At 45.7% G+C, this 27,104-nt stretch overlaps 1 protein-coding gene across 1 annotated transcript; it reads left to right on the top strand.

Annotated features, from left to right (window-relative positions):
- The first annotated feature begins 3,605 nt into the window (after nucleotides 1-3,605).
- Nucleotides 3,606-20,952, top strand: LOC106609213 (uncharacterized). Its single transcript, XM_014207740.2, has 5 exons — nucleotides 3,606-4,462; nucleotides 17,236-17,427; nucleotides 17,700-17,856; nucleotides 18,404-18,586; nucleotides 18,739-20,952. The coding sequence occupies exons 1-5, from the start codon at nucleotides 4,132-4,134 to the stop codon at nucleotides 19,013-19,015; spliced, it is 1,140 nt and encodes a 379-aa protein (XP_014063215.2). The 5' UTR covers nucleotides 3,606-4,131; the 3' UTR covers nucleotides 19,016-20,952.
- The last annotated feature ends 6,152 nt before the right edge of the window (nucleotides 20,953-27,104 follow it).

Here is a 27,104-nt window from a genome sequence, read left to right as displayed (position 1 = left end):
AGAGCCATACATATGGTCTGGTAGTGAGGTACAGATGTAGGATCTTAATTTGACCGATATTGTCTCAACAAAATAATCCTGCAGCAACAGGATTTGAACGTTTAGCCCACATTGTTGCTTGATCGGTGGAGCTATTAGCTGGCCAAAAGTAAGCTACATGAAAAGTGCAATACTGTTAAAATAACAGTGTGTTAGTTTTGGTTTTCAGTGAATTTATGTAAAACACGAAGCATTTCCTGCGGTGCAGAGAAATTGTCATCCACGAAAGAGTGATTCATTTAAGATCCTACATCTGTAAATTGTGCTGTGTCAGGTATTCCGGTTCCTCAGCTATGTGCGTGAGAGGCTATAGATGCCTAGCACACTTGGAGACTCAGTGACTGAAGATAAGAGTACTCCACAGTGGACTGTCTGAGCACACTATAGAATTAGTAACCAGATAGAATTACTTCTAGTTCTATAGTTGGCTCAACCAATTCATCAAAATACTCTCTAGTGCTTCACTGCCCAGTAGGCCTTATATCACAGTATTCTCTAGTATCCAGTCAAGCAGAGTACTCTGCAGTACATTGCTCCATATAGCCACCAAGCTTCTCAGTGCAGAGACACCATAAGCCAGTACTATAGGTGGAGTATCCTACCATGGGAAAGCATAATACTAGCACTTGTGTTAGTGGGCCATCGGGTGTGTGCGTGTGTGTGTGTGCGTGTGTGCGTGTGTGTGTGTGTGTGTGTGTGCACGCATGCGAGAGAGAAACAGAGACAGAATGAGAGAATGAAGGAACGACAAAATGAGAGAAAGAGAAAGGAGAGAGGGATGCAGGGAAGTGCAGAGAGGGAACAGCAGTACCAGTGATGGTCAGATCAGGACAGCTCCCCTCCAGAGAGAGCCTGCCAGAACCTGCATCACATCAGCCAAGATCTGCTCCATCTCTGATCTATGCCCTGGGTGCTAGAGCTTACTACACTCACGTGTACACACACACACACACACGCACGTGCACGCACGCACGCACGCACACACACACACACACACACACACACCATATGTTTTACTGTCCTTGTGGGGACCTAAAATGTATTTCCATTCAATAAATGTATTTTCCTTAAACCTAACCCTTACCCTAACCCTAATCCTAAACCTAATTTTAACCCCTAACTCTTACTCCTAACCCTAAACCTCTAACCCTAATTCTAACCCTAACTCTAATTGTAACAACCTTAAACTCAACCCCTAAGCTTAAAATAGCCTTAAAATGGCCTTTTCCTTGTTTTACTATCCTTGTGGGGACTTTTTGGGGATTTCCACATGCGCACACAGACACACACACACACACACACACACACACACACACACACACACACACACAAGTACACATGAGGGGATGAGACAGGCCCAAGGGGGGCAGAACCACAGCACGGCAGGAATGAGCCTGAGAATCAAATCCACTACTATATCTACTGTAGCCTTTCAGCCCCAGGAGGCCTTAAATCCTTCTCCCTAAAGCTGCTGCCTGCTGCCTCCCTGTCACAGCCCTTTAGAGCCTTTCACATGGCCCAGCTAGCATAGTTAGGTTACTGTAACTGTGGTTATGTACAGTAGTAAAACATCTCTATGGTTATTATTGCTCTCAGAGAAACGACTGTAACTTCCGCCATGTTGATAAGATCTGGTAAATGTAATGTTGTGGTAGTCTATGAACAGTCTATGTGTGCATCTCTCTCTCTCTCTCTCTCTCTCTCTCTCTCTCTCTCTCTCTCTCTCTCTCTCTCTCTCTCTGTGTATCTCTCCCTCTCTGTGTATCTCTCTCTCTATGTGTATCTCTCTCCTTCTGTTCACGATGCGTTTACGGTGTGGCTGTGATTTCCCTTGACCTGAAGGTGCAAAGCTCATCTGCCCTGAGTGACCTGCTCCTCAGTTATCTCCTGCAGAGCACATCCTGTTAGTGGCTTTAGCTGCGTGCTGTAGTGCTCTTCTGTTCTGTACTCGTCTGTGCTCTTATGTACTCTGTACCCTTGCACTGAAGTGTGATGCATATCCACCAGAGACAGAGGGCTGTGAAGAACGATGCGTTGCCTCTGTGTTGCCGTGTCACATAGCCTTGTATCTTATCATCTTCTTCCTCTCTGTCTCCGTGAAGACGTTTCATCTTGGGATTATGACGAAGACGCTGCTTCGTTGTTTGTTGTTGTTGTGTTATGTGCAACGTTATGTTTTCAACTTTATTTTAATCCAACATGAAGCAGAACATTATGATTCGAGCTAGGAGTTTTTGGGCCGTTTCAGATGGCTTCAGTATATGTTTATCTAAAGCCATGATAGTTTCAGTGACTCCCAACAAGACCACTGCAACTTATTTAAAGTCATGATAGTTTCAGTGACTCCCAACAAGATAGTTTCAGTTTCAGTGACCCCCAACAAGACCACTGCAACTTATTTAAAGTCATGATAGTTTCAGTGACCCCCAACAAGACCACTGCACGGTTATCTAAAGACACGATAGTTTCAGTGAGCCCAACAAGACCATTGAATTTAACATAACACATTTGATTGGTGATATTTGTGAATATTTTTCACCGTGGTTGTTAAAGTGCCAGTTGAATCAGGTCAGAGATTGCAGCCTGGACAAGTCAGGAAGCCATGCGGATGACTGTTGAATAATAGAGGCCGTGATCTAAAATAGAGTTTTCGTGCCAATCCAGCGCTGTTGGTGACCAGAAAGTACTGAAGGAGAGATGGGCCACTCACAGCTTGAATATTTTTATTTATTTAACCTTTAGTTAACTAGGCAAGTCAGTTAAGAACAAATTATTATTTACAATGACGGCCTACCAAAAGGCAAAAGGATTCCTGCGGGGACAGGGGCCTGGGATTAAAAATAAAAAATAAATCCAATATAAATATAGGACAAAACACACATCACAACAAGAGAGACAACACAACACTACATAAAGAGAGACCTAAGACAACCACATAGCAAGGCAGCAACACATGACAACACAGCATGGTAGCAACACAACATAACAACAACATGGTAGCAACACAACATGGTAGCAGCACAAAAACATGGTACAAACATTATTGGGCACAGACAACAGCACAAAGGACAAGAAGGTAGAGACAACAATACTTCACACAAAGCAGCCACAACTGTCAGTAAGAGTGTCCATGATCGAGTCCTTGAAAGAAGAGATTCATCCTAACCCATCTCCCTAGGATTCGTTATAGATGGGAATTGTGACTTTGCACCTTAGCATTGTGTTCTTACTTGAAACAGCACAGTATCATTTTCATATCATTATCGATGTAATGAGCATACTGCAGCGCTCAGTGTCCTGTTCTGTGCTTTGTCCCAGAGGTGATGCTGGCCGATGCTGTTGGCTGCTTATGCAGTTTTCTCAATACTGCAAACTGTTCTTTTTTTTTGCATGGATCCACTTACCTTTGAAACATGATCTGTTCGTTCTCTCTCTCTCTCTCTCTCTCTCTCTCTCTCACTCTCACTCTCACTCTCACTCACTCACTCGCTCAGCCCTGGGACAAAGAGAGAGAGGGTGGGAGGATAGGGGGGAAGAGAGAGGGAGGGGGGAGCAGCGACCAGGAATATCAGGATTTAAGAGTGCATGAATTACCACTCCACAGCGGGTTACGTTACGCAAGAGCTGCCGTCAGAACAGGGGATCACAGGGAGCAGGGAGAGAGGGAAAGCAGAGAGGATGACATAGAGAGAAGGGACAGAGGCAGAGAGTAAAGAGAGAGAGGGAGTAGAGGGAGAAAGAGAGAGAGAAAATCAGGAAACGGAGAGCAAAGCAGGGAGCAGAGATTGCAGGGACAGGCAGATTACAGAGGGGCTACGAACCACAGCGCACCAGCGACATGGACAACACACAGACGTCTTTGTCTCCACTGAGGGAGTGAAGAGACGAGACAAGGACTGGGAAGAGGACAGGACACTGCGAAAGGAAGTGATTTGAAGAACGCTGTGTTTCTGCAGCTTTTGCTGGGAGACCTCAAGTGGCGGGACGGTAAGGGACCAGCTGTGAGTGTCATCTGGCCATGAGAGAGTGACGGAGAAAGGACATCTAGTGCTACTGAGGACATCTTGGTATCTTCCTCTCCTGCCTGTCCCCATGTCTAGAGGTGGGAGGCCCCTGTGTGGGTGGGCCCTGATGTGGCCCCTGGCGTGTGCACTGGCCCTGGTTGCATGCTCGTCGGTCAGCCCCCTCCTCCAAGAGACCACCTCTGATCCTCCCATTTCTACAGAGACACAGACTGAAGTACGGACACAGCCAGACCATCAGACAGAGGCACAGACACTTGCAAAGTTTCAGACCCAGCCAGAGCTACGGACAGAGGCACAGACTGTGGCAGAGACACAGACAGAGCTACAGACACAGCCTGAGCTACAGACTGAGTCCCCAACAGAGTTAGAGTCACAGGCAGCTACCAGCAACCACACAGGTGAGTCCGAGTTCTCCTGGACTGATGTCTAATACTGCTACAAACTAATACTACATACAAACTTGTGTTATGTTTGTGGTGTAAAGTACTACAGTGTTTATGCTTGCAGGTGCAAGTGCAACTGTAGTGTAAGTAGGCCTGAGTGCCTGCTTGTTTGTCCACGTGTACGTCTGTGAAGGTTCGCCTATCTGAACACAGAATGGCGGTATCAGCCATCATATGAGAGCTTGAGTAGTGTGCAAGTGTTATTGACTTATCTTAACTTTATTAGAATCCAATGTGAAGCAGTTCAGACTCAGAACTTCCTAATTAGAGCCTGGGGTGTTCGTGGCTTCAGATGCTGTGGTTGTGATGTCTCATTATGTCCATGGTTCAGCTGCACTGCCTAAAGAGAAATCATCAAGATGCCATTATGGTGCTGCTGTTTGAATGAGTTAGCAGTTAGTGGAGCATGCCATTCTCTCTCTGTCTCTGACACACACACACACACACACACACACACACACACACACACACACACACACACACACACACACACACACACACACACACACACACACACACACACACACACACACACACACACACACACACACACACACACTATTGCTCACACACTATTACACACACACTATTACACACACACTAAGTGCTCACACACTATTACACAGTCCCACCACCACCCGCACATGCATGGCATAAACACGTGCATACACACATACAGCAATGGACACACACTAACCACAACGATGCAAATCTCCTTAAAGGTTTAAAAAAAACACAGTTTGGTTTCATAACAGCAGCTCTCTCTCGCTCTCTCTCGCTCCCATTGGGAATAAATATTTTATATTGAAATCCTGCTGGTCAACAGCACACTTCCCCTTAGCCCTCTCCTCTCAAAGCCTGATAGATCACACTCTTTCTGGGCAGAATCCGGATCAGCTCCCATGTGACTAGACTGCCCTGGTCCCTACCAGTACACTCTGTAAACGGCATATTGTTATTGCCATTAGGGGGTCAATGAAAGTGATAGATTTGTAGTTTTATCTCCCTACTTTATCTCCCTTTTCCATTCCATTAGTTGTTTTGCTAGCAGGGGAGAGTTTGTATAATGCAGTTGTGGCACAGGGATGGGCAAAAATTACAAAACACAATTACAATTTACCATAAAGATCAACTATCAAAATGAACTACAAAATACTTGTATTTTGTCAAGTATACTATTTTAAAATAAAAATACATGTATTGTAACGCTTGGACGTCGTGGGTGTGGAGTCAGGCGTAGGAGGCAGAAAAATGTTTGGTACAATATATATTTAATAAGTACCACAAAAGAGGAAAAATGCCCAAACACAACGTAACAAACCCAAAGTCCAACAACACGATACACAACACGATATGATACACAACACGATACACAGTGAAAACACGTAACAAGCCCGCACACAGAACAGGTGGAGAGGCGGGCTTAAATAACACCACTAATTACCTAATAGAACACAGGTGCAACTAATAAAGACATGACTAACAGAAAAACGAAAAGGGGATCGATGGCAGCTAGTAGGCCGGTGACGACGACCGCCGAGCGCCACCCGAACAGGGAGAGGAACTACCCTCGGCAGTAGTCGTGACATGTATTTCAAAATACAAAGTACATTTGCAAGTAGCCAGGAGAAACAGCAAGAACATTCTCAGTAACGGTTACAGAAACGTTTTACTTAATGTGATATGTGGTAAATACCAAAATGAACTGCGAAGCACACTGGCCTTGTTTTGCAGCGGAGCTCATTAGAATAATACTCAGCATGCTTTGCAATTTTTCCTTACATTTATATTTAGTTCATTTAGCAGACACTCTTATCACACCATAGCACCATCAGACCCCTGATACCAATACAGGGTGCAGTGGTGTAAAATACTTAAGTACAAATACTTTAAAGTACTATTAAGTCGTTTTTGGGGGGTATCTGTACTTTACTTTACTTTACTAATGGTCAAAAGTTTTAGAACACCTACTCATTCAAGGGTTTTGCTTTATTTTTACTATTTTCTACATTGTAGAATAATAGTGAAGACATCAAAACTATTAAATAACACATATGGAAACCTGTAGTAACCAAAAAAGTGTTAAACATATCAAAATATATTTTATATTTGCGATTCTTCAAATACCACATATTTTGACCATTAGTGTAGTAAAGTAAAGTACAGATACCCCCCAAAAACGACTTAGTAGTACTTTAAAGTATTTGTACTTAAGTATTTTACACCACTGCACCCTGCATTGGTATCAGGAGTCTGATCAAATCAAATCAAAGTTTATTTGTCACGTGCGCTGAATACAACAGTGAAATGCTTACTTACTAACCAATAGTGCAAAAAAAGGTGTTAGGTGAACAATAGGTCGGTAAAGAAATAAAACAACAGTAAAAAGACAGGCTATATACAGTAGCAAGGCTATAAAAGTAGTGAGGCTACATACAGACACCGGTTAGTCAGGCTTATTGAGGTAGTATGTACATGTAGATATGGTTAAAGTGGCTATGCATATATGATGAATAGAGAGTAGCAGTAGCGTAAAAGAGGGGTTGGCAGGTGGTGGGTGGGACACAATGCAAATAGCCCGGTTAGCCACTGTGCAGGAGCACTGTTTGGTCGGCCCAATTGAGGTAGTATGTACATGAATGTATAGTTAAAGTGACCATACATATATGATAAACAGAGAGTAGCAGTAGCGTAAAAAGAGGGGTCGGGGGGCACACAATGCAAATAGTCCGGGTAGCCATTTGATTACCTGTTCAGGAGTCTTATGGCTTCGGGGTAAAAACTGTTGTGAAGCCTTTTTGTCCTAGACTTGGCACTCCGGTACCGCTTGCCATGCGGTAGTTGAGAGAACAGTCTATGACTGGGGTGGCTGGGGTCTTTGACAATTTTTAGGGCCTTCCTCTTACACCGCCTGGTGTAGAGGTCCTGGATGGCAGGCAGCTTAGCCCCAGTGATGTACTGGCAGGCAGTGATGCAACCAGTCAGGATACTCTCGATGTTGCAGCTGTAGAACGTTTTGAGGATCTCAGGACCCATACCAAATCTGTTTCGTTTCCTGAGGGGGAATAGGCTTTGTCGTGCCCTCTTCACAACTGTCTTGGTGTGTTTGGACCATTCTAGTTTGTTGTTGATGTGGACACCAAGGAACTTGAAGCTCTCAACCTGCTCCACTACAGCCCCGTCGATGAGAATGGGGGCGTGCTTGGTCCTCCTTTTCCTGTAGTCCACAATAATCTCCTTAGTCATGGTTTCGTTGAGGGATAGGTTGTTATTCTGGCACCACCCGGCCAGGTCTCTGACTTCCTCCCTAAAGGCTGTCTCGTCGTTGTCGGTGATCACTGTTGTGTCGTCTGCAAACTTAATGATGGTGTTGGAGTCGTGGGTGAACAGGGAGTACAGGAGGGGACTGAGCACGCACCCCTGGGGAGCTCTAGTGTTGAGGATTAGCGTGGCAGATGTGTTGCTACCTACCCTCACCACCTGAGGGCGGCCTGTCAGGATGTCCAGGATCCAGTTGCAGTGGGAGGTGTTTAATCCCAGGATCCTTAGTTTAGTGATGAGATTTGAGGGTACTATGGTGTTATGGTGTAATAAGAGTGTCTGCCTTGATGTCAGCTTTGCAGAATCTTGGCATTCTTTCAACCAGCTTCATGAGGTAGTCACCTGGAATGCTTTTCCAACAGTCTTGAAGGAGTTCCCACATATGCTGAGCACTTGTTGGCTGCTTTTCCTTCACTCTGTTGTCCGACTAATCCCAAACCATCTAAATTTGGTTGAGGTTGGGGGGTTGTGGAGGCCAGGTCATCTGATGCAGCACTCCATCACTCTCCTTCTTGGCCAAATAGCCCTTACACAGCCTGAAGGTGTGTTGGGTCATTGTCCTGTTGAAAAACAAATGATAGTCCCACTAAGCCCAAACCAGATGGGATGGCTTATCGCTGCAGAATGCTGTGGTAGCCATGATGGTTAAGTGTGAATTCTAAATAAATCACAGACAGTGTCACCAGCAAAGCACCCCCACACCATAACACCTACTCCTCCATGCTTTAAGGTGGGAAATACACATGCAGAGATCATCCGTTCACCCACACCATGTCTCACAAAGACACAGCGGTTGAAACCAAAAATCTCAAAATTGGACTCCACCGGTCTAATGTCCATTGCTCGTGTTTCTTGGCCCAAGCAAGTCTCTTCTTATTATTGGTGTCCTTTAGTAGTGGTTTCTTTGCAGCAATTCGACCATGAAGGCCTGATTCACAAAGTCTCTTCTGAACAGTTGATGTTGAGATGTGTCTGTTACTTGAACTCTGTGAAGCATTTATTTGGGCTGCAATTCCTGAGGCTGGTAACTCTAATGAACTTATCCTCTGCAGCAGAGGTAACTCTGGGTATTCCATTTCTGTGGTGGTCCTCAAGAGAGCCAGTTTCATCATAGCGCTTGATGGTTTTTGCGACTGCACTTGAAGTTCTTGAAATTCTCCTTATTAACTGAAATCATGTGTTAAAATAATGATGGGCTGCCATTTTTCTTTGCTTATTTGAGATGTTCTTGTCATAATATGGACTTGGTCTGTTACCAAATAGGGCTATCTTCTGTATACCACCCCCTACCTTGTCACAACACAACTGATTGGCTCAAACGCATTAATTAAGAAGGAAAGAAATTCCACAAATTAACTATCAACAAGGCACACCTGTTAATTGAAATGCATTCCAGGTGACTACCTCATGAAGCTGGTTGAGAGAATGCCAAGCGTGTGCAAAGCGGTCATAAAACTTTGGACCGGTAGTGTATTTATATTTTTGACAACTTTTACTTTTACTTCACTACATTCCTAAAGACAATAATGTACTTTTTACTCCATACATTTTCCCTGACACCCAAAAGTACTAGTTCAATTTTGAATGCTTAGCAGATCAGGAAAATGGTCCAATTCACTCACTTATCAAGAGAACATACCAGGTGATCCCTACTGCCTCTGATCTGGTATACTCGCTAAACACATATGCTTTTTTTTTTATTGTGAATGTTTGTTGGTGATTGGGACTTCCAATTGAAGGCAGGTGTGTTGAGTTGCCTTTGATTGGAAGTCCTATATAGGTGTGTGTGTTTTTCTTTGGGGTTGTGGGTAGTTGTTTTTGCACTGCGTTTGTATAGCCTGTAAAACTGTTGCTGTCGTCATCTTTATTGTTTTGTCAGTGAATACTTTACTCCTTTTTTAAAAATTAAAACCATGAGTATTCACATTCTCGCTGCGCCTTGGTCCTCTTCTCTCCAGTACGACATTTTCCGTGACGAGTACGACATTTTTTGTGACAGAACTACCCACCACCAAAGGACCAAGCAGCGGACGAACGAGGAGGAAGGATGGACCTGGGAGGACAAGTTAAGGGAGCTAAGGGAACCCGAGAGGCAGCCACAATAAAAAAAATTGGGGGGGCACAAGGGCTGTTTGACGGGGCAAGGATGGAGCCCCAGGCCAGCTCCCCGCACTAGCCCTGAGGTGCGTGTCTCCAGGCTGGCACATCCAGTACCAGCCCCACACATCAGGCGTCTAGTGCGTCAGCCCAGCCTCGCCAGTCAACAGTCACCAGAGCTGCCCGCCAGTCAACAGTCACCAGAGCGGCCCGCCAGTCAAGAGTCACCAGAGCTGCCCGCCAGTCGTTATTCACCAGAGCGGCCCGCCAGTCGTAAGTCGCCAGAGCTGCCCGCCAGTCGTAAGTCGCCAGAGCTGCCCGCCAGTTGTAAGACGCCAGAGCTGCCCGCCAGTCGTAAGTCACGAGAGCTGCCTGCCAGTCAGGAGCCGCCAGAGCCGCCCGCTAGTCAGGAGCCGCCAGAGCCGCCCGCTAGTCAGGAGATGCCAGAGTGGCCCGTCTGCCCGGAGCTGCCAGAGTGGCCCGTCTGCCCGGAGCTGCCAGAGTGGCCCGACTGCCCGGAGCTGCCAGAGTGGCCCGACTGCCCGGAGCTGCCAGAGTGGCCCGACTGCCCGGAGCTGCCAGAGTGGCCCGACTGCCCGGAGCTGCCAGAGTGGCCCGACTGCCCAGAGCTGCCAGAGTGGCCCGACTGCCCGGAGCTGCCAGAGTGGCCCTCCTGCCCTCCGGCCCAGCCCGAGTGGCCCTCCTGCCCTCCGGCCCAGCCCGAGTGGCCCTCCTGCCCTCCGGCCCAGCCCGAGTGGCCCTCCTGCCCTCTGGCCCAGCCCGAGGGGCCCTCCTGCCCTCCGGCCCAGCCTGAGGGGCCCTCCTGCCCTCCGGGCCCAGCCCGAGGGGCCCTCCTGTCCTCCGGCCCAGCCCGAGGGGCCCTCCTGCCCTCCGGCCCAGCCCGAGGGGCCCTCCTGTCCTCCGGCCCAGCCCGAGGGGCCCTCCTGTCCTCCGGCCCAGCCCGAGTGGCCCTCCTGTCCTCCGGCCCAGCCCGAGGGGCCCCCCTGTCCTCCGGCCCAGCCCGAGTGGCCCTCCTGTCCTCCGGCCCAGCCCGAGGGGCCCCCCTGTCCTCCGGCCCAGCCCGAGGGGCCCTCCTGTCCTCCGGCCCAGCCCGAGGTGCCCTCCTGTCCTCCGGCCCAGCCCGAGGTGCCCTCCTGTCCTCCGGCCCAGCCCGAGTGGCCCTCCTGTCCTCCGGCCCAGCCCGAGTGGCCCTCCTGTCCTCCGGCCCAGCCCGAGGGGCCCCCCTGTCCTCCGGTCCAGCCCGAGTGGCCCGTCTGCCCGGCGCAGCTATCGGCGCCACCAAAGTGGGCGACGCCGAGGGTGGAGCAAGGTCCACGTCCTGCACCTGAGCCACCTCCAGGATAGGTGGGTTGGGGAGGGAGGGTGTAGCACAGTGCCGTCGTTGACGGCAGCCACCCTCCCTTCCCTCCCTTATTGTTTAGGGGTTATTGTTTAATGGGTTTTTGTTGGGGATTTTTTTGTTGTTGGTGTTTTCTGTTGGTAGGTGCATTCCGGGGTCTGCACCTTGAGGGGGGTACTGTCACGTCCTGACCAGCAGATGGAGCTATTGTATTAGTTTTGGGGTCAGGACGTGGCAGTTTTGTGTGTGTGAATGTTTGTTGGTGATTGGGACTTCCAATTGAAGGCAGGTGTGTTGAGTTGCCTTTGATTGGAAGTCCTATATAGGTGTGTGTGTTTTTCTTTGGGGTTGTGGGTAGTTGTTTTTGCACTGCGTTTGTATAGCCTGTAAAACTGTTGCTGTCGTCATCTTTATTGTTTTGTCAGTGAATACTTTACTCCTTTTTTAAAAATTAAAACCATGAGTATTCACATTCTCGCTGCGCCTTGGTCCTCTTCTCTCCAGTACGACATTTTCCGTGACGAGTACGACATTTTTTGTGACAGTATATTTGAGCAATTAAATTTACTTTCGATACTGAAGTATATTTAAAACCAAATACTCAAGTAGTGTTTTACTGGGTGACTTCCTCTTGAGTCATTTTCTATTTAGGTATCTTTACTTTTATTCAAGTATGACAATTGGGTACTTTTTACACCACTGGCAGGATGAAAAGGGGCCCCAAAATTGTAAACCGCTTAAATGATTCTTATAGAAAAGTATTTTGAAAATACAAAGCTCTCGAAAGTATCTTGTTACAAAATACTGTACATTAGCGTGTAGTTCCGCCCAGAGGGTTAATGGACAGAGGGTTAATAGAACTGACTCTCCTGATCCATGTTCCACGGCTAAAACAATGCAGACATTCTAACTGGGGAGCTCTAGCTGCTGTCAGTCTGTTCAGCATCCTCCGCTGGAACACAACCAGACCTATTATTACTGTTCACTGCATGGCCAGAAGACCTGAGCTATGTTTAACCGATACTTCCAGCCTCACAAGGCCCAGGTCCACCCCTTAACAGAGAGAGAGAGGTAACGTTGGAGTGAGGAAGGGAGAGAGAAAACAAATATAGTTCTCGAGATAAAGTTATCGTCGGTTATTGTCAGAGGGAAAAGTTAGAGGGAAAGTGCAGCACCCGGAACACCGTCTCTCTTCTCATCCCTCCATTCGTTCTTAAAATAACAGAGAGAGAGAGAGAGAGAGAGTGAGAACGAGATACACACGTCAAGGGCTCTCTAAAACTCGGCGAGGACTCTGCGAAATAGAAGGTTCTTCAGTGAAGGAGGGCAGGACCTTGTTTCCACTCATCCCTGTCATTCCTCTATCCCTGCCTCACCCCTCTCACGGTACAGGGAGTGTTAAGGGGATTAGATCATTGGCCGTGTCAGAGAGTAGTGAAGAGAGAGACCACAGGAATAGACTGCTGCTGCATCACGCTCTGATGGAGAGAGGGATGAGAGAAAGAGAGAGGGAGCGAGAGAGAGAGAGAGAGAGAGAGAGAGAGAGCACAGTCAGCCTATGACGTCGGTCAGTGTGGGAGTTGGAAGGTTTACTACAGAGAGACATCCCTGACAGACAGAGAGAGAGAGAGAGAGAGAAATAAGAGAGATAGAGGAGTGAGAAAAAGAGAGAGAGAATACAAAAATAAACAAGAGGGCAGTTTGTTTAGCGGAAGGCTGACTGTCCGAAACAAAAGACAATAGATCACCAGGCCAGGTGGTTCAGCCTCCATCCCTGCATGTATTAGAGGGTCAATAGGGCTTACTCAGCTTTAGGGTTGTGAACCCGCATGAAAAAAATATTACAGTTTACTATAGAATACTAAAGTACTTCCACACTGTAGTATCCCTCGATCATGTGTAATACTTACTATAGAATGTTGTAGCATTCTAATAGAATACTACAGTAAATACTGCTGTATTATCCACAAAACAAACATCACAACACAGAAATATCGTAACATTACAACTCAGCATTAGCATCAGTACTGCTCTCTGCTGGATTGCTTGTCTATTGGTTTATTTGTTCATTGGTTCATTCGGATGCCCAATTGCTTTTGCTGAAGCAGCATAAAAAAATACTACAGTAATGTCTGCAAAAACACTACAGTAAATACTATAGTCTGTAAAAACACTACAATAAATACTATAGTATTTATACCATAGTATATTATAGTAATTTTTTATGTGGGAAATCCCAGTAACTTTCCCCAAAATCCAGAAAACCTTTTTGAAGGATCCTGAATTTACTGCTTATTCACCTCTGTTTAGGGAATCTTCCGACCAGGATTTCTGGAAAACCTGGCATTTTAAGAAAGTTACCGGAATTTTGCAACACTAATTCAGATGGAGGGATGATGCAATGGTACAGAAGGGATCATATCTAGATTATAGAGGTTGTCGTGGCCTCTGGGGTGTGTCACATGCCAGGTGGTACAACAGCCTTCTCTGCCTTGCTGCAGGGCAACTCAGGGAGTGTACTGTGTGGTCAGTAGTGAAGCAGCTCCGAGCGGAGAGTGAGTTTGTGTGTGTGTGTGTGTGTGTGTGTGTGTGTGTGTGTGTGTGTGTGTGTGTGTGTGTGTGTGTGTGTGTGTGCGTGTGGCCGTGTGTGCGTGCGTGCGAGAGAATGTGAGTGTTTTTGTGTGTGGATGAATCTTTAATGGTGGGCCTAATCTTTATTTAATCAGGCACTATTCTGAGCGCCTATCTGTGAGGACCCTGAGGCGGACAAAGAGAGAGGGATAGAGGGAACATCAAGAAGAGAGAAGAAAGGGGCAGTTGTTATGTTGTGAGAGTCAGGTTGCCAGGTTGCTGGCAGCCCACAGTATTGCCATGCCAGCTAAGCCCTGTGAATGGCGGCCCACTGGAGATAAGCTGATCAGAATGAGACAGACCCAACATTCACCCAGTAGCCAAACCCAGCGGTCTAACACAACAATATAAATACTCTAATGGCAGTCCAAAGTCTACTCCACAAGATATTAAAGTGGAATTTTCTGAGCTGCGCAGGGAACATCCCAATAACTCATTGCGCTGTTGGCCTACTAATATAGACTGTGTGTGTCACATGTGTGTGTGTGTGTGTGTGTGTGCGTGTGTGTGTGTGCGTGCGTGCGTGCGTGTGTGGGGAGGGGAGGCATATGGCTTAGGGGCTGCATTCCTGATTAAACTCTATGATGACTCAGGTCTAAGCTCGGCTGGTGTGTACGTGAGTGTGTGCCTGATTTTGTGTGTGTGTGCCTGTGTGTTTGTGTGTATCAGGGCATGAATATATGCAAGCAGATGCTGCATGGTGATGCAGAATTAGTCCTATATTAGACTCAGTATGGGAAATGAACTGCTGTGGACACTGCACCCATGTCTGTCATATTGTTATTCACATGTTTGTATGTGTGCCTGTCTTGGCTTTCATGCAGCGTGTGTGTGTGTGTGTGTGTGTGTGTGTGTGTGTGTGTGTGTGTGTGTGTGTGTGTGTGCGCCCTGCCCTGCCCATAGAGAGCCCTTGGTTCTCTATGGTATAGTAAGTCAGGGTGTGACTAGGGGTGTTCTAGGTTTATTATTTCTATGTTGGTGTGCTTGGTATGGTTCCCAATTAGAGGCAGCTGGTAATTGTTGCCTCTAATTGGGGATCATATTTAGGTAGCCGTTTTCCCACCTGTGTTTGTGGGATATTGTTTTGAGTTAAGTGCATGTAGCACCGCTGATGTCACGGTTCGTTGATTGTTTTCTTGTTTTGTTTGGAAGTTCGCACTAAATAAAGATGTGGAACTTTAATCACGCTGCGCCTTGGTCCATCTCTCCACACAATCGTGACAGTGTGTGTGTTTGGGAAAAGAGAGAGCAAGAGTAAAGCCCTAGTGCAGTAGTATCAACATCCTTCATCCCCACGTGGTTATCTCTCTCTCTCTCTCTCTCTTAGCCCCCCCCCCCCCCTGCACTGCTGCAGAACAGAAATCCTCCCATCTGTCATATCTAATCAGCAGACAGCCGCCTGCGTGCTTTCAGGGTCTTAGAGCACTAATAACATCACAAGACAGGAATAACATAACATTACAACTCAGCATCAGTACTGCTCTCTGCTGAATCGATTGTTTATTGGTTTGTTGGTTCATTCGGATCCCCATTTGCTTTTGCGAAACAACAACTATTCTTCCTGGGGTCCACAGAAAAACATAAAACAAGTAGCAAAACACTGATACACTAGCTAGCTTTCCATCCAATTGGCGCCAGATTTTTTTGTAAATATTCAAAAATCCGCATATTAACAATATGCACATTTTCCCACAAGAGATGGGTTTCCATCAAATTGACTTGTTGCGGATAAAAGGTTGTGGGTGATGGCGTAGCGCACATAAAAAATAACTTTTGAAAGTCAATTCCCATGTCCCGAATAAAAACGGATGGTTTTGTAACAATTTTTTTTTGCATTATATAGCGAATGTGCCCGCTCTGGTCTTGGCATATGCACTCTAGCCAACAGTTTGCAGATACAGTGCGGGTTTAGCCTACTGCATCATGAGATTATTATGGACAGAAGATTATATTTGTCAAACGGCAGCCAAGCATTGATCACCGTGTCACCAGAATAAGACCCTCAATATTTATTGGTAAGGAGCATCAAGCTCATCACCTTGCACTTTCACCTCCCTGTGAAGTTCATCATCATTTATTTCATCTGTAGCCTAATAAACCGCATGCTTTCCCGAGTCGTAGTGGGAGGACCACACAACATATCATCGCGTGACTCCAAGTTTACTTCGATACGATGGCTATTATATCAATATTTGCGTATAAAGACGTTTCCACCACCATTTCTCGCATAATTAATTGTGCCGACACAAAAAGATCCCACCTTGCGTATTTTGTTTTGTGGACATTTGGAAAGTTTACCGATAAATTTGCTGTTTCCATCAGGCCTGTCGTGACATTTCTTATACTACGTACTTTACTTGCATAAAAAGTCTGGATGGAAACAGTCCCACAAAATGTAAAATAGAATGATATATAAACAATACAACTAAAAAAGAATGTGTGTGTAGATTGTTCTTGTTAGAGTGTGTTAGTGTGCCTGTGTGTGATTGTGTGTGTCATTTCATAGTCCCTAATGTGCCATGAGCTGTTGTTTTTTGTTGCTCTGTTTTGAGCCAGCTGCAGCTTTGCTAGGTCTCTCTTTGCTGCACTTGACCATATTACCGGACAGTAATCAAGATGGGACAAGACCAGAGCCTGAACAATTAGCACAGTTGATTTTCTTTTGTCAAAAACAAAGAATATATTTTTATAGCAGATATACTCCTCCCCATCTTCACAACAAATTTGTCAATATGACTTGACCCGTGATACTGTAATTGACCATCCAAAGGTATACCTAGGAGTTTAGCTTCCTGAACTTGCCTCTACAGCCACACCCTTTATGTACAACTCCAGTTGAGGTTTAGGTCTTAGAGAATGTGTTGAACCAAATACAATGCTTTTAGTTTTAGATGTATTTAAGACCCATTTATTATTAATCACCCATTCTGATACTTAAGGGACTCCCGAGTGGCGAAGCGGTCTAAGGCACTGCATCTCAGTGCTGGAGGCGTCACTTCAGACCCTGGTTCGATTCCAGGCTGTATCACAACCGGCCGTGATTGGGAGTCCGATAGGGCGTCGCACAATAGGCCCAGCCTTGTTCTCCTTGAAACGTATATTTTCCTCAATCTCTCTCTGTCCTCTTTCTATAAACAGTAAATTAAACTGTGTTAAATTTACTCTGAGAGCTTTAGATTTAACACCTCTCGAGAGTTTATACCTTATGCTAGATATGAATATTAGTAATAAATTAATATTATATATATATATATTCTCAACCCCTCTTGTTCTGCTTTTGTAATTCTCATATTCACTGTCCGTCTCCCACTCTCCCCAGGTCTGTTGTGTGTGTCCGTGCTTCCCCCGAGGCGGGGATCGTTCTATGTAGAGCGTGGGACGGGGGTGTCGGTGGGTACAGTGCTGGCCTTCTGGTGCAGGGAGGGCTACCAGCTGGTGGGCAGTGATAAGATCTCCTGCAGCGTCCGGGCAGGCAAACCCCAGTGGAACAACTTCCTGCCAGTCTGTGAGGGTGAGACAACACAGCTGGTCCAATCCCTAGCTAGCCCTTTAGCTCCAATCCTCTTCCCCTATTCTGTGCCCATTTCTCCTAGCTCATACCCTCATACCCTCCTTCCCTAACTCCCTTCTCCTAGCTGCTACACGTTTCTCCTACCCTTCTTTCCTAGCTCCCTACGCCTAGCTCCCACACCTGCAGTTATCACAGATCTTTAAAAAATACATCTGAAGCGACATGATATGTGAAAGTAATTTGGCTTTCCCTTGATCTGCCTTCCCCTTCAGCCATCCCGAGGCCAGAGGACCGGGGTCTGCGCGTGGCCGTGCTGGCCTCGGTGGTCAGTGGCATCGTCATCCTGGCAATGTCTCTCTCCTTCATCATCTGCTGCCTGCAGGAACGCACAGGGAAGGACAGGGCCACCAGGAGGGACGGCAGGAGCAGGTACAGTACGCACATCGCGCGCATTCACAGACGCAGGCAAGCGCACATACACATTTGAAATGCTTTATTTTAATCCACAAATTACACGTCACATAACAGTCGGGATACATCGACACTTACGGATACAGAAAGCACCTTCTTATCCATACAGCGAGGCTGCCTTGACCGCTGACACAGAGCAGTACCTCGCTAGACGCTTTGCCTTTGTGCGATGCAGGCCTGCGGTCTGAACGCACGTACTGTCAACCTGGCCGAGACTCCCAAATATCAGCACTACAAGTTTGCATTGATAACCAAGGCTGTCCAGGCGTGACACGAGGGTCTGGTATTTCAGCAACTTGGCAGCAAGTGCCTGCTCCATGTAGTAGTCAAAAGAGCAACCCACTTCCAAAATGAACACCTCCCTCTGGCCTCCCCCCACAACAACAACAACATCTGGCATATTTGGTACATAAGAAAACGTATCGATATCACACAGACACACACACTTCAAGGTGATATTGATGAGGTGATATTGATGGAGGTGACGATAACCACCTCTCTCCAGGCGTAGAGACACGCGGTCTTCTCGGCGTAGTGAGTGCTGGCTGGAGAGAGAGGACGGGGATTGGGACACGTTCCCCCCTCCTAAGATCTTCCACCTGGCCCAGCGGCCGGACCTCCGGCTGGCTGCAGAGAGCCCGGTCTACCTGGGGGGCATGGCCGGCTTCGACAACCGCGGATACCAGAAGTGAGAACCTGAGGTCTACTGTATGAACCTAAACGTGTTGTAAATATAAATTGGAACCTGTTACTGTATGCACCGTTTATAGACGCCTAATACATTGGTTTGTAGAGAATCCACTGATTCTAAGGTCTCTCTCTCGCTCTCTCTCTCTCTAGGAGTCAGGAGAGCCTACTGAAGGCCCCGCTTCCTGGTCTGTTCCGGGCGGAGAGTCAGATCATCTACCCCCACGTGGTGCTGCAGAGAGTCCCCACCCCCACCGCCCCGACTGCCCCTACAGCCCCTGTCTACCTCCACAACATGCCCTCCAGCTCTGCCTCCAACTCTGGATGTGCTCCCTCACAGCCACACCACATGCCCCCGTACCCTACCCCGCAGTATCCTATCCACAACTCCACCCCCCAGCGAGTTCCATGGCAAACGCAGCCCCATTGAACTGTCACTGTCCCCTCTCTCTCTCCCTCTCTGTAGGTCAAGGGTCAAGGAGGAAGTATCAAATAACAAAATATTCCCTAATAAGTGTGCTACTTTTGAGCAGAGCCCTATGCAGTTAACATACACGTTTTGGTCAAAGGAAGTGTAACACATAGGGAATAAGGTGTTATTTGTGATTTGAGAACAGTCCTCAGACCCCTGTCAGTGAGATGCTTCTACTACTGCAAGGATAGATGGATGGGACACATGTTACTGTACATACTGTATGATATGGACGGACAGACAGACAGACAGACAGACAGACAGACAGACAGACAGACAGACAGACAGACAGACAGACAGACAGACAGACAGACAGACAGACAGACAGACAGACAGACAGACAGACAGACAGACAGACAGACAGACCAGAGGGTCTTTTCCAGCACTTTCTGACTCCTTGCCTCTTCTCTCACTGAGGAAGCCCTTTCTGCCGTTTCTAGTGTATCTCTACACGGCAGAGAAGGGATTTCTATCTCTACCATTCTCTCTGTGTCTCCTGTCAAGACTCTTGGTCCTTTTGTGGTGTCCTCCATTTTCACAAGAGCATTCTTCCTATTAGTCTTCTGATTGGTCAAAGTCACCCTCAGACCGGGCCTATCAGGACACACTGAGCTGAAGTTCACTTGTTGATGTCATTGACTGAAGACTGTGAGATGTTGTTTGGCGGTGGTCACCAAGTCTCGCCACCGACCAAAGAAGGGAATGGACATTTCTGAGGAAAATGGATGCAGAAATCATCCCCAATACCATGTATGGGTGTATAATATATTATTCTTAAAGGTCATGAACAGTCAAAATCATGTTTTTCATGAATTTGGAGGATATTTGGATGAAAGTATGAAGACCAAAGTGTGAAAAATGACTGTTTCTTCTACATTGATAAAGTTTGATCATAAAGTTACTGGTCCCCACCCCCGGTATCAAACACTTGGATTCAGGAAGCAGGATTATTAAGGGGATAAGGTGACATCACCCTAATGCTCTCGTTTTAATACACCAATGGTAACATGATATTCTCTTACCTAATTTAAATAAGTACTGCCTTGTAACCAACATCGGAGAAAGTGTGCTTGCAGAGGGGCGTGGTTTATAGAGCTAGATAACTTCACTACTGGTGTTAGCTAGTCACTGGCTAGCTAGGTCTTCAGCCAGCGTGGAACTAAAGGGGAACGGGTCGTTCAGAACCATGACACAGTTGTCATGTCAACACATCCTTCAGTGCTGATGTGAACCGTAGCGCCGGAAAAATTCCAAATGGGAGATGTATAAAAAAAAAATATGTATATCATTGATGTGATTTCAATGTTGTTTGAGTAGCTTTGTGCACCAAATTAGCTAGAGAGGATTTTGCTGCAGTACTGCTCATTGCATCCAAGTTTCTTGACATAGGCATTTAAAAGAGCTCTCGATCAAGGCGAGTTCATGAATATAAGCTCCCCGTCCACTCAGCCTGTCTTTTCAAACTTCCTGGTAGTTAGCCATGAGAGAAAAAGTAATTTTCTAAAATGTTTAGTATTTATATCCCTAAATAATATAATGGGTAATATTTTTGTCACTCAAAAGTCTATTTTACATGGGAATCAGAATGACTCTTCAGGACCTTTTAATGATATCAGAAGGCATTTCAGCAAAGTTCACCCATTATTTTCCCCCATTTGTTCTAAAGCTTTGGACTAAAAAAATTGGAGAGCTCCTTACCTGTTGTTGAAGTCTTTGTCGTGGATTTTTCTACGGTGGTAGGAGACTTGGAACAGTCACCAACTTACCTGCACTTTATGGATTTTACTGACAGGCTGGCAATAGCAATTGCAAGAACCTTGCACTGATTATTCCCGCAATATGTTTGTATGAAAACTGGTTTCTACCTGAAAACTGATTAAATAGATTTTTGTTTAGTTGAATGTAGTGTTCTGAGAGTATTTTTGTCTCCACATCACCCCTATTTCCATAGCCATGTGCCTTATCCATCATCTGTCATTTCTGCACTATCCAGCAGGGGGAGACCTTTCACAGCAGATTAGTCCCATAGAAAATGCTGACGTGCTCTGAACCAGCGTTTCACTCTGTCCTGGGGACCCCAAAGTGTGCACGTTTTGGTTTTTGCCCTAGAACTACGCACAGCTGATTCAAATAATCAAACTTTGATGATGAATTGATTACATGAATCAGCTGTGTAGTATTTGGCCAAAAAACTAAATGTGCACCCGTTCTGGTCCCCGGGACAGAGTTTGAGAAACGATGTTCTGGACAACATCCTGTATAATGAAGGGGGAAATGTAAACAGTAGCTATATCCATCAATACATCAACAAAGACAAAGGGAGATTATAAACATTGATATTACAACTATCAGAAAAACTATGTTGGATGAAGCTACATCTCTGCCTGCTTTTCCCTCACTCAGACGACAAACATTTGCAGAGAGGGATAGGGGCAACTTCTTGTCGTGCGCGGTGCTCAAGCTCAGAACGTCTGTCAGTCAAAACGCATACAGCGCTGTGAAGCGCAGAGCCAGAGCTCTGACGTCATGTAGAGCATGTTACTGTACAGCCACAGCGTTCCAATTTAGGCACTTATTAGTGCCCAAATTTGCCATTTTCAACCCATACAGTATACGGTTACGAGTATAAAGGGCTAAGCTATTGGATTGCACCCAAATTGGTCATTTTCATTTATATGATTCATATAATATTCAATAAATATAGTATCAAACATCCCATTTGGACCAAACTTCTACCTAACAATGAGTAAGACATAATCTAAAACCACACACTCTCAACATTACACCAATTCCTCTCCAACAACCAGTAAACAGTATCAGTTCTCTATGTCTAGTACGGAGCTGCGGCTAAGAGTAATGTTTCTTCATACTATGTATTGTATTCTCAGTGAATTTGATTTTTGTTTTCCCCTGTTCAGAGAAATTAGTCATTTAAGTTGTTAGGTTTATCGTCATACATCCTGATATTATCAGTGTGAATAATGTGTGAAGAATTCCCCCCTCAATGTTTAAGGCATAGAAAATGACATACAGTGCATTCGGAAAGTATTCAGACCCCTTCATTTTTACACTTTTTGTTACATTACAGCCTTATTCTAAAATGGATTAAGTTGTTTTTTTCCTTCTCATCAATCTACACACAATAATCAATAAAGACGAAGCAAAAACAGGTTATTAGACATTTTCACAAAACAAAGTAATAAAAAATAACTGAAATATTAGATTTACATAAGTATTCAGACACTTTACTCAGTACTTCGTTGAAGCACCTTTAGCATTGATTACAGCCTCGAGTCTTCTTGGGTATGACGTTACAACCTTGGCACATCTTTATTTGGGGAGTTTCTCCCATTATTCTCTGCAGATCCTCTTAAACTCTGTCAGGTTGGATGGGGAGCGTCGCTGCACAGCTATTTTCAGGTCTCTCCAGAGATGTTCAATTGGTTCATGTCAGGGCTCTGGCTGGACCACTCAAGGACATTCAGAGACTTGTCCCGAAGCCACTCCTGTGTTGTCTTGGCTGTGTGCTTAGGGTCGTTGTCCTATTGGAAGGTGAACCTTCGCCCCAGTCTGATGTCCTGAGCGCTCTGGAGCAGGTTTTCACTTTGCTCAGTTCATCTTTCTCTCGATCCTGACTAGTCTCCCAGTACCTGCCGCTGAAAAACATCCCCACAGCATGATGCTGCCACCACCATGCTTCACAGTAAGGATGGTGGCAGGTTTCCTCCAGATGTGACGCTTGGCATTCAGGCCAAAGAGTTCAATCTTGGTTTCATCAGACCAGAAAATCTTGTTTCTCATGGTCTGAGAATCCTTTAGGTGCCTTTTGGCAAACTCCAAGCGGGCTGTCATGTACCTTTTACTAAGGAGTGGCTTCCGTCTGGCCCCTCTACCATAAAGGCCTGATTGGTGGAGTACTGCAGAAATGGTTATCCTTCTGGAAGGTTCTCCCATCTCCACAGAGGAACTCTGGAGCTCTGTCAGAGTGACCATCGGGTTCTTGGTCACCTCCCTGACCAAGGCCCTTCTCCCCCGATTGCTCAGTTTGGCTGGGCGGCCAGCTCCAGGAAGAGTCTTGGTGGTCCAAACTTCTTCCATTTAAGAATGATGGAGGTCACTGTGTTGTTGGTGACCTTCAATGCTGCAGACATTTTTGGTACCCTTCCCCAGATCTGTGCCTCGACATAATCCTGTCTCAGAGCTCTACGGACAATTCCTTCAACTTCATGGCTTGGTTTTTGTGGGACCTTTATATAGACAGGTGTGTGCCTTTCCAAATCATGTCCAATCAATTTAATTTACTACAGGTAGACTCCAATCGAGTTGTAGAAACATCTCAAGGATGATCAATGGAAGCAGGATGCACCTGAGCTCAATTTCAAGTCTCAAGTTTTTCTGTTTTATTTTTAACAAATGTACAAAAATGTCTAAACCTGTTTTAGCTTCATCATTATGGGGTATTGTGTGTAGAGTGATGAGGAACTTTTTTTATTTAATCCATTTTAGAATAAGGCTGTAGCGTTACAAAATGTGGAAAAAGTCAAGGGGTGTGAATACCTTCCGAATGCACTTTATTGTTTTCCTTACCCTGTAAGCAATCTATGGCCATGGGGAGAATCTCAATTTGTTTGCTAGCCTCCTCTCCCCCATTCTCTCCTCGCCTCTTTTTGAAAAAGGTCAAAGGTAATCAAGTAGCGGAGGGGAGGAGCAGATATGTGGAAACAAACGCGCTAATTTAAAATGAGACCTCTTCTCCACTCGTGTGATATAAGGCAAATTATGTTTACAAGGCTGGAATCCCAAAATAAATGTGTAAAGTGATAACTAATTTACCTATTTGTGAAGACATTTTATAGATAAAAGGGTAAGTAGCGTATCGTTTTTTTAATGTTTGCATGCTTTTCTCATTCGAGAAAACAGCTGATCAAAAGGGGGTGTAGCGGATTATAAAAAACTTCTGCACTACCTGCCACAAGGATACTCTTGTGCATCCTCTGTCGAAGTAGATAATCGAGGAGGGCAGCAGACTCCTTTGTTTGCCAACTAACGAATTGACACTCCTCGATCACTCGACCACTTATCGTTTTACAGAGGAGAGGACGGAGGAGTCGAGAAGAGGACAGACTAGTCCAATTGAGAATCTCCCAAGGTATGACAGCAATCCATGCTTTGGTTTTATTTAACTGGCCACTGTTTCAAACGCTAACCTTTTAGCATTTGTGGCACAAATCCAATGCAAGTCAATGGTACCTATATTAGCATTTTCACGCTTCATATCCAAATCATCTATAAGTTTACACCATTGATACAGGGCAAAACAGACCAAAAGGACATGGCAAAATGCTACATTTTAAGGTTTAAGGTACATTTATTAGTTTTTTTCCCATAATTAATTTACATGTAAATATTTCAAATCAAATTTAGTTAACCTTAAAAAATTAACAATTCAAACAATAAATAATCAATAGAACTTAATTAATCAAATCGTGCAAAACTGAAAGCGTGAACCATCACATTTAACCACAGCAAGGTGACTGGGAATATGGTCGAATACAAACAGTGTAATTACTCCCTCCGTAAGGCAATCAAACAGGCAAAATGTCAGTACAGAGACAAAGTGGAGTCGCAATACAACGACTCAGACACGAGACGTATGTGGCAGGGTCTACAGACAATCACAGATAACAAAGGAAAAACCAGCCACGTTGCACACACCGACTTCTTTCTAAACACTTTCTTCGTCCCCGCTTTGGGGATAAGACAGTGCCACCGACGCGGCCCGCTCTCAAGGAGTGTGGGCTCTCGTTCTCCGTGGCCGACGTGAGTAAGACATTTACGTGCGTTAACCCTCGCAAGGCTGCTAGCCCAGATGACATCCCTAGCCACATCCTCAAAGCATGTGCAGACCATCTGGCTGGAGTGTTCACGGACATATTCAATGGCCGTAAACCCTATCCCAGTCTGCTGCCCCACTTTCTTCATTATGTCCACCATTGTTCCTGTACCCAAGAAAGCAAAGGTAACTGAACTAAATGACTATCGCCCTGTAGCACTCACTTCTGTCATCATCACCTCCACCTTACCCGACACCCTAGACCCGCTACAATATGCGTACCGGCTCCATCCACAGATGATGAAATTGCCATCACACTGCACACTGCCCTATCCCATCTGGACGAGAGGAATACCTATGTAAGAATGCTGTTCATTGACTATAGGTCAGTCTTCAACACAATAGTACCCTCCAAGCTCATCATTAAGCTCGGGGCCCTAGGTCTGAACCCCGCCCTGTGCAACTGGGTCCTGGACTTCCTGACGAGCCGCCCCCAGGGGTTGAAGGTAGGAAACAACACCTCCACTACGCTGATCCTCAACACAGGGGCCCCACAAGGGTGCGTGCTCAGCCCCCTCCTATACTCCTTGTTCACCCATGACTGTGGCCACGTACGCCTCCAACTCAATCATCAAGTTTGTAGACGACACAACAGTAGTAGGCGTGATTACCAACAATGACGAGACAGCCTACAGAAAGGAGGTGAGGGCCCTGGGAGTGTGGTGCCAGGAAAATAACCTCTCCCTCAACATAACGAAGGAGCTGATTGTGGACTTCAGGAGACAGCAGAGGGAGCACGGCCCTATCCACTTCGACGGGACCGTAGTGGAGAAATTGAAAAGCTTGAAGTTCCTCAGCGTACACATCACTGACAATCTGAAATGGTCCACCCACACAGACATTGTGGTGAAGAAGGTACAACACTGCCTGCAATTTCAGGGCTCTCCAGAGGGTGGTCTAGTCTGCCCAACACATCACTGGGGGCACACTGCCTTCCCTCCAGGACACCTACAGCACCCGATGTCACAGGAAGGCCAAAAAGATCATCAAAGACATCAACCACCCGAGCCATGGCCTGTTCACCCCGTTATCATCCAGAAGGCGAGGTCAGTACAGGTGCATCAAAGCTGGGACGGAGAGACTAAAACACAGCTTCTATCTCAAGACCATCAGACTGTTAAATAGCCATCACTAGCCGTTTACCACACGGTTACTCAACCCTGCACCTTAGCGGCTGTACATAGACATGGAATCACTGGTCACTTTAATAATGTTTACATACTGTTTTACTCATTTCATATGTATATACTGTATTCTACTGTATTTCAGTCAATGCCACTCTGATATTGCTCATCCTAATATTTATATATTTCTTAATTCAATTATTTTACTTTTAGATTTGTATATTGTTAGATACTACTGCACTGTTGGAACTAGGAACACAAGCATGTCGCTATACCCGTAATAACATCTGCTAAATATGTGTATGTGACCAATAAAATGTGATTTGATGAAAAACAAACAATTACCAAAAAAACTCACAAACTAATGCATTTGCTTAAATAACATTGGTTTGTCAATTTGTCAGTCCCAGTCAACCAGTCATGGTTGGTCTGGTGGAGTGGTTGACAGTGTATTTGTGTTGGGGGAGGGAAAGGGGTGGCGTCTGAGCTGGCGGTTGCTGGATGAAGGTGCCAGTTGTGTTTGTTCGGTGCTGTGACCAGGGTTTGTGCTGGGACCGGGAAAACCTGGGTTGGTGTTAGGGCCGGGTTGGAAATTGTGCTGGTACCAGGGCTGGAAAGCCAGGGGTTTGTGCTGAGTCTGGTGCTGTGGACCTGGGAGAAACAGGAACCAGGAACTGGGGCTGGGATGGGATCTGTAGAGGGAAGTAAAGACAACATGAGGAGCAAGCATACACACAAGGGATCCTTGTGTCAACTTTAAGGTTTAAGGTCATTTGATTTGGTTATTCCAAAATTCATTACAGTTTAAAATGTTCAAGTTAAATTCAATCCATCATTAATAAAACATTCCAAATAGTAAACAATTCAAACAATAAGTTATCATTTCAAATTAGGCAAAAAAACAAATGGTCATCCAATCAAACCAAAACAAAAGCAATACAAAAATCTGTCAGTCTATTCAGTCAGTCAATCAGTCACAATGTGTCTTTGTGTTGGTGGAGGGGAAGCGGTGGGGTCTGGGCTGGCAGTT

The sequence above is a fragment of the Salmo salar genome, chromosome ssa07 (genome assembly GCF_905237065.1).
Source record: "Salmo salar chromosome ssa07, Ssal_v3.1, whole genome shotgun sequence".
In the NCBI taxonomy this organism is placed as follows: Eukaryota; Metazoa; Chordata; class Actinopteri; order Salmoniformes; family Salmonidae; genus Salmo; species Salmo salar.
The sequence above is the reverse complement of the archived record's forward strand: the minus strand, read 5'-3'. Positions and strand labels throughout refer to the sequence as shown.